The sequence below is a fragment of the Galeopterus variegatus genome, unplaced genomic scaffold, assembly GCF_000696425.1.
Source record: "Galeopterus variegatus unplaced genomic scaffold, G_variegatus-3.0.2 Scaffold1110, whole genome shotgun sequence".
Taxonomy (NCBI): domain Eukaryota; kingdom Metazoa; phylum Chordata; class Mammalia; order Dermoptera; family Cynocephalidae; genus Galeopterus; species Galeopterus variegatus.
The window spans coordinates 30,292-38,343 of record NW_007727221.1 but is presented as its reverse complement, the minus strand read 5'-3'; the positions used below and the strand labels follow the sequence as shown (position 1 = coordinate 38,343).

The window sequence follows — 8,052 nt, the reverse complement described above, 5'->3', positions numbered from 1 at the left end:
TGGCCAACTAATCAGAGTATGCAAGAGAAGGGAGGTGGTGAGGAGAGCACGGAGCTCCTGAGTGAAGCTCAGCTGACCAAACTGAGCAGCAGCCACATGAGTTTTCTGTGGCCCCAACCCTGGCCCCTCACTGCAGGACCCAAGAGTAAGGCTAATAACTCCACCTGCTATTTTCTATCTGCAACATTGCTTCACTTGTAGTAATTGAGATTTAAGCTTGAAGACAAATAATAACTTACATGAGACATTGTAGACCACATTAACTGACAAACAGGTCCGGGAGTATTAATATAACCAATTGGCTTATAATTCTTTTCCACTTCAAAAAAGAAGACAGTGTGATCTACACTCTAAGAAAAAAGAAACACACCCACCAAATGTATATTACTATGAAATCTAGTCCATGGAGCACAAAAGAGCATTTAATAGTATATAGTATATCCACTGTATACTTTACCTGCAATGGTCATATATCCAAGATTATTATATTCATATAATAAGTGAATTATATTATTCAAATATCCCAAATTACTCTTATTTGAAATAAGAAATTATTAGAAATAATAAGAAATTATCCTTATTTCAAATATTTGCTGCCTTCTTCCCATGAGAACACTTGACAAACCATGTGTTCCAGGACGTGGTTCTGAAAATGCGATTACCATACTTGTGCATAATATTAATTCACAAAAAATTCCACAATACATATGCTTGCCTATTAGTGCATAAAGAATTTACACAGTTATTCTTTTCATTTATGACAATTGTATATAAGAACATACTCATGCTACAAAGTACTGATTATAAATAATACATCTAGCATGATTCCCAGTTGAAATTTTCTATTCATTTAAAATAAGCATCAGAACTCAATTTGTAAGAATATTTTTAAATGTTATGCACAAAATATACTGAAAGAATATGAATACAAAGAAAGCAAAGTATGAATATATTCTTAGAAAATTCATTTTAGTAAATAAGGCATGATCAGGCAGGCGGACTTATAAGGCAAGGTTAACCATGAATTCTCAATAAGAAACAAAAGGAAATCTACTGCTTACCCCTGTGGCCAAAATTTCTCCATCACGTTCATAAGCTAAAGCAGTGACAGGAGCAGTATGGGGTTTGAAAACCTGTTTCAAACGAAGATCCGCATCCAAAAATTTCTTCCGTCCCACAAAAATTGTGAGCTCTTTAGGATCATAAAGTTCAAGAACTCGAACAACACCATCTTCAAATCCTACAATAATTTGTGCTCCAGTGTAGCTTACCTTGGAAAAAAAAATGAAATGCAAGGGACCTGAAACTAGTTGATTAAGAAAGTTGTGCTACATAACAGGTAACTCTGTATTTTGTTTAGACTTAGGTAATTTAACATTGGCTGCTCATTGGTAATTCTTTATACCACTTCCTGGTAACTTCCAATTATTCTAGGACAGTTCCTATTACTTATGACCACAAGAAGGGTAAACAATGGCAATTCAAACACTCCATGAGCAAACACTAGCAGAGCATCTACCTACCACGCATTAGGCACCAATCACCAGCAACTCATTGATGAACATAAGCAGACTCAGTCCCTGGTTTTATGGTCTAGTGGAGGACACAGAAATTAATCAATCACACAGATAAATGTGATATCATGAACTATATGCTAAAGGAAATAAACATATTCTCTGAGAGCATATAACAAAGAAAGCTAACCTAGACTGAGGGCTTCCCTAAGAAAGGATGTTGGAACTGAGATCAGAAGGATTCTTGAGAATTAACTAGTTACAAGAAGATGGGAGAAGCACTCCTGGGAGAAGATATAGCTTGTGCAAAGGTCTTGTGACATGAAAGAACATAACTCAGGAAAAAGTTAGTTTGACTAGAGCAGACTAGAGTGAGGGAGCAATGCTTTCACAAGATGCTGGAGGGAGAAATAGGCAGGCATCAGATCATGAAATGGTTTATATGTCACATTAAAGATAGTCTTCCTCCCAAGAGTAGTGGGAAGCCATCAAAGAACTTTTAGTTGGAGGTTGAGGTGGGAGGAGATGACATGGTCAGATTTGCTATTTCAAGAAGTGCGGAAAATCGATCTGAGATAATCTAGATAAGTTGCAAGGAGATCTTTTGGAAGACCTTTTAAGAGATGGCTGCCACACTCCAGGGAAACTATTGTGGCCACTTGTCTGAGGTAGCGTAGTGGAGATGAGGGATGTGGGCATATTTTAGAGAGAGGTATAATGGCTGTATTTGGTGATGACTGAATATAGGGGATGAGGCAGAGGGAGGTGTCAAGAATGACTAAGAATAACATTTACTGAAACTGGAAACACTGGAAGAGAGCCGTGTGTGTGTGTGTGTGTGTGTGTGTGTGTGTGTGTGTGTGTGTGTGGTTTGCTGTTGTTTTAGGGGGAGAGACAGATGGCAGTGAGCAAAAGATCATGAATTTAGTCTTGGACATGTTGAGTTTGTGGTCTCCTTGAGATCGCAAAATGGAGATGACATATAGTCTTCAGCTTAAAGAAGTCTGGGCTAGAGATATAAATCTACCAACACCTGAACGTACTAAATCTGCTGTTTTGGAAGGCATTCAGGAGAAGAGCAAGAGACCGGGCATCCTGTAGAGCAGAGTGACCATCCCTGAGCCAGGCAGTTATGAGAATCTTGGGAATAGGAAAACTTTACTCCATTCAACTCCAGTCAATGTTGGTTATTCAACATTTACTAAGTGTGGAAATGTACCAGTAACTGTAGAGGCACTGGAGATCCAAAGAAAAATAAGATATGGCTCTCATCATAAAGAAAAGTCTAGTGGGAAAGACAGACAAGAAAGCAAATAATCTTAGTGTGCTGTGATAAGTGCTATGAGAGTTATATGCACAGCCCTAAGAGGAAAAAAATCACAGAGGAAGGAGGACCTAACTCAACTTGAAGGTGGGTTTGTGGAGGGCTATGCAGAGGAGATGATGTTTGACCTGAGCTGAGTCATAAAGAATGATGTGGGGTCTTCCAGAAAGGCAAGTAGGTATGGAGAAGGGACATTTCGATTATAGCATAACATCCATATGATAATCACGTGAATATAAGACTAAAAAAAGAAACATTTATGGGCATCACACAACCATCTGAACAAACAATTCAACTATATGGGTTGTATTTCAAAGACCTCAGGTAAGAGTGTAAATAGATTAGGATAAACAGTGAGCCACATCTGCCATCCAAATGCTCTGGCATTTCTACTTACTCTAGCCTCATCGTTGTGCTGGCTCTGTCCCCTAACCTCTGTTCTCTTTCTGGTCTTCATCCCATCCTGAAATTCCCCTCCATTCCAGTCATTTTAACATCTATTTTTGGCCTGGAATATTTTCCCTTTGATTTCAACCCAAAACAATAAGGATAAAACACTCCCTAAAATAGTTCTATGGCATTTAAAAAACATGGCTGCAAATTCTCTGACATGCCTCCCCTGAGGAGATGAGGTTTAAGTCCCCTCTTCTTGAATATGGGTGGGGCTTGTGACAGTGTGACTGCTTCACTCAACTGAGTATGCTAGAAGTGATATTTTCAACTTTGGAGGACCAGTTATAAAAGGCCATCAGCTTCTGCCTTGTTTGTGGGAACACTAGATCTTGGAGCCCTGAGCCACAGTGTAATAAATGTGTGACTACCCTGAGGCCACCATGCTGTGATAAAGCCCAAGCCACATGAAGAGGCTATTAGGTAAACTCTCCTGTCAACAGTCCCAGCTTAGCCCAGCCTTCTGGTCATCCAACCCAGCCTTATGATCAAGAAGCCTTTGGATTATTCCAGGTCCCAACCATTCACGTCTCCCCAGCTGAGGCCCCAGACACTCTGAAGCAGAGGCAATCCATCCCTGCTGTCTGTCCAAATTCCCAATCCAAAGAATATGTGAACAAAATAAAATGATTGTTGCTTTATGTGACTAAATTTGGGGGATAGTTTATTATAAAGCAATAGATAACTGGAACAACTCCCTATCCATGCCTAATTTTTTTCTATAGCTCTTATCATTATATAATGTAACACATATTTTACTTATTTATTTTGTCTGTCATCTGTCTCTGCCTCCCTCCCACTAAAGTGTAAGGTCCATGAAGGCAAGTATTTTTGTTCACTGCTATATTCCTGGAATCAAAAACAAGGCCCAGCACATTGCAGGCATTCTGGAAATATTAATAGGGTGAATGAAATCAGAGTCAGACAGATAGAGGTTATATACACAAAGTTTTGTTGAGTAATTACTTTGCAACATGGAACTATCATTAATCTTCAGGTAGCATAAAAATAGAATCTTCATTAAAACAGGACCAAACTCATAACAACAGTAAGGTCATGATATGATTTCCATCACATTCTGAGTAAAATAAATTAACTTAAAACTTTTATTTTTCTTTAAAATTCTGAGTCAGAAAATATCTAAATTTTTTCTTTAAAAATAGCACTGATATACTATATTTACCAATAGATTCTGATAGAAGTTCATTATAACAACAAACTTACCAGTCGGGGTACCCAAGCAAGGGCAGTACCTCCTTGTTTGAATTTCACCTGAGCCAAAGGAGTTTTGCTAGCAAAATCATAGATTCTAACAGAACCTATAGAAAAACAGGTTTAAAAGAAAATTTTACACATAACATCTTTTTTTTTTTTTTTTTTTGTCCTTTTTGAGACTGGCTGCACCACGCTCAGCCAGTGAGCGCTGTGAGCTCACAGGTCATCCCTATATAGGATCCGACCCGCGGCGGGAGCGCTACTGCGCTCCCAGCGCTGCACTCTCCCGAGTGCGCCACGGGTTCGGCCCTACACATGACGTCTTTTAAAGTAATCTTGGCTCACTTTTTACATGTTGCATATTGTAACTAGAAATTTCATAAATAACCAAATCAGCTGATAATCCAATAGCCTTTTTTTAGTCAAAAATTTCCACGTGCACCTTGAAGCAGGTAATTTGTAAACATGGATAATAAAGAAAACAGCTGATGATTAGCTGATGGATCAATTTTACCTTGCACAGTCCACATACATTTGCCATAAGTCAAGAAAGAAGAAAAGAGATGAAAAGAATAGGAAAAGCACAAATGTGGATAATATAAAAATTAACAGCATTTTCATGAACAACATACAGATGTGTCCTTATTTTATTTTTTTTTAATTTTTTATTGAAACATATTGTTTGTACAAATTTAGGGGTTTCCTTATTTCAATCTCTCACAATAACCATGGTTGCTGCATTTTGTGCCCTCTTGACTCCGCAACAATTCACCTCACTTGCATTTGAGAGGCTTCCCCTTTGGAAAAATTCTCAAATGATTTTTATCAAACACATATAAAAATTTTATTGAAAACAAAACAAAACAAAAAAACCAGAGCCAGATATATTTTCATTAAGAGTTCCTACTTACAGTCCAAAGCAGTCGTGACCATCAGGTAAGTGAGAGGAGAAACAGCCAAGGCTTCAATAGCTCCAGAATGGAAGGAGAAGAGGCGTTCTGGATCCTGGGTCTGAGAACAGACAGACAGCTTACTAGATTTCGAACATAGCACAACAAAGAATCAGGTTAAGTATATAGAAATGTAACTAGAACCATATAACATATGTGATTTTATTTAAATAGAAACAAGAAAAAGAATAATAGGTTAGAAAGAATGCTGGACTTTGGAATTAGGAGAACCAGATGGAGTCCTCTCTTTCCACTTAATGGCTGTGTGATTTTGCACAAGTCACCTCAAATGCTAATTTCCATTTCTTCATCTGTAAAATGAGACAATAGCAGCTGCCTGCCTACTAAACAGATAATTGTGAGGATCACATGAGATAATATAAATAAAAATTCCATATATTTACACAAACTGTAAAGTACTATATGATGTTAGACATTGTCGTTGCCACTTTTCTGGTAAATTTCACTATGAGATCCTTTTAAATGTAAAAGCATAATGGTAGGAGAGGGAATTCTCAGGAGTAGAGCATGTTGAGCAAGTTTTTGATGAGAACAATGCTCAAATATGGAGAAAGACAAAGCATCTTTTAAAAACAAATAACAAAGGTTTTTACTACAAAAGCTAGGGGAAAATAAGAAAAAATAGGCAACTTACAATATTTGAAAAACTAAGGTCAAGCTTCCATATGGCTCCACTGGCATCCTAAAAAATTAAATACTTAATAGTATTTTATTTTTTCATTTTGAACTTTCATCAAATTTAAAAATTATGTTAAGTGAAATGAACCAGGCACAGAAAGAGAAATACCACATGTTCTCACTTATATGTGGGAGCTAATAAATTTTTTTTTAATTTTAAAAATTAAAAATAAATAAACAGATATGAAAAAAAAGACTCAACAATCACAATAATTCCTTGTTAATAGAAGAGAACAGATCTGATATTACTCGGGGTGGGAAAGGGGGAGAGGGAGAAGGGAAAGGGAGGAATTAGTAAAGGGCCATGAAAATCAATTACATTGTATAATGACAAATAAAAAACAAAATATAATAAAATAAATTTTTCTTCCTATTATTTAAAGTAAGGATACACAATAATATCAAAAGCTTACAAATATTTTAAAATGCAATTGAAATGTAACAAAAGCAACTTCTATATATTTTAGGATACAACCATACAATAAACAAAGCAATCTCATAACACAGTCACATGAACTTCCAGTACAATCAATTATATTACTATTTTAATTTTATGTTCAGATAAGTTTAAAGAGCCATGAGAGAAAGATACAACTTACCTGAGCCAACCAAAAGTTACTTCCAATTTCATTCATTTTTATCATAGAGAAGAGTTTGGCATTCTTGTCTACTTGAAGTTCATTAATAGGCTCGATCTCTAACAATCCAGTCTCATCTACAGTATCAGCAGTGTCTATTGTCTCAAAATCCCATATCTTGTAAATTAATAAGAAAATGCTTTAATCAATCAGTAGTTTCTGAATATTTATTTTCTAAGCCATAAAAGACCACGATATATTTCAAAAGTCATTCCTTCTTGTTTCATGAAAATTAACAATGAGAGGTGTAATTAGAACACCAGCCAAACAAAAACAGACACATAGATCAATGGAGCAGAATAGAGAATTCAGAAATAAATCCACATACCTACAGCCAACAGATTTTTGACAAAGGTGCCAAAAACATACACTGGGGAAAGGACAGTCTCTTCAAAAAATGGTGCTGGGATAATTGGAGATCTATAGGCAGAAGAACGAAACTAGACTCCTATCTCTCACCCTATATCAAAATCAACTCAACATGGATTAAAGATTTATATGTAAGACCCAAAACTATAAAACTTATAGAAGAAAATATACAGAAAACACCTCAGGACATACATCTGGGCAAAACTTTATGAATAACAATACTTCAGAAGCACAGAGAACAAAAGCAAAAATTAACAAATGGGATTATATCAAACTAAAAAGCTTCTGCCCAGCAAAGGAAACAATTAACAGAGCAAAAAGACAACCTGCAGAATAGGAGAAAATATTTGCAAAGTACACATCCAACAAGGTATTAATATCCAGAATATACAAAGAACTCAAACAACTCAATAGTAAAAAAACAAATAATCTGATTTAAAAATGGGCAAAGGAACTTAATAGACATTTTTTGAAAGAGGACATACGAAAGGCCAGCAGGCATATGAAAAAATACTCAACATCACTAATCATCAGAGAAATGCAAATCAAAGCCACAATGAAATACCATCTCACCCCATTTAGAATGGCTATTATCAAAAAGACTGAAAATAACAAATGCTGACAATGATGTGGAGAAAGGGGAGCTCTTATACATTGTTGGTGGGAATGTAACTTAGTACAACCACTATGGAAAACAGTATGGAGACTTCTCTTTTTTTTATTTATTTATTTATTTATTTATTTATTTATTTATTTTTTTGACAATATACAATGTATATGATTATTATGGCCCTTCACCGACACCTCCCGCCCTCATCCCTCTCTCCCCTCCCCCCCAAGAATGTCCTTTCCGTTTGCTTGTTGTAACAACTTCAAAAAAAAGTATAGTAGTT

General features: G+C 36.1%; 1 protein-coding gene across 1 annotated transcript in view; it reads right to left on the bottom strand.

Moving 5' to 3' along the window:
• Positions 1–8,052, bottom strand: part of CFAP44 (cilia and flagella associated protein 44) — a 139,754-nt gene that overhangs the window by 106,682 nt on the left and 25,020 nt on the right. The window contains exons 9-14 of the mRNA XM_008574819.1: positions 6,752–6,907; positions 6,109–6,156; positions 5,415–5,514; positions 4,513–4,607; positions 1,062–1,271; positions 240–350 (exon numbers count right to left, since the gene is read on the bottom strand). Of these exons, the coding sequence (XP_008573041.1) occupies positions 240–350; positions 1,062–1,271; positions 4,513–4,607; positions 5,415–5,514; positions 6,109–6,156; positions 6,752–6,907 (720 nt within the window). The remainder of the gene's footprint in view (positions 1–239; positions 351–1,061; positions 1,272–4,512; positions 4,608–5,414; positions 5,515–6,108; positions 6,157–6,751; positions 6,908–8,052) is intronic.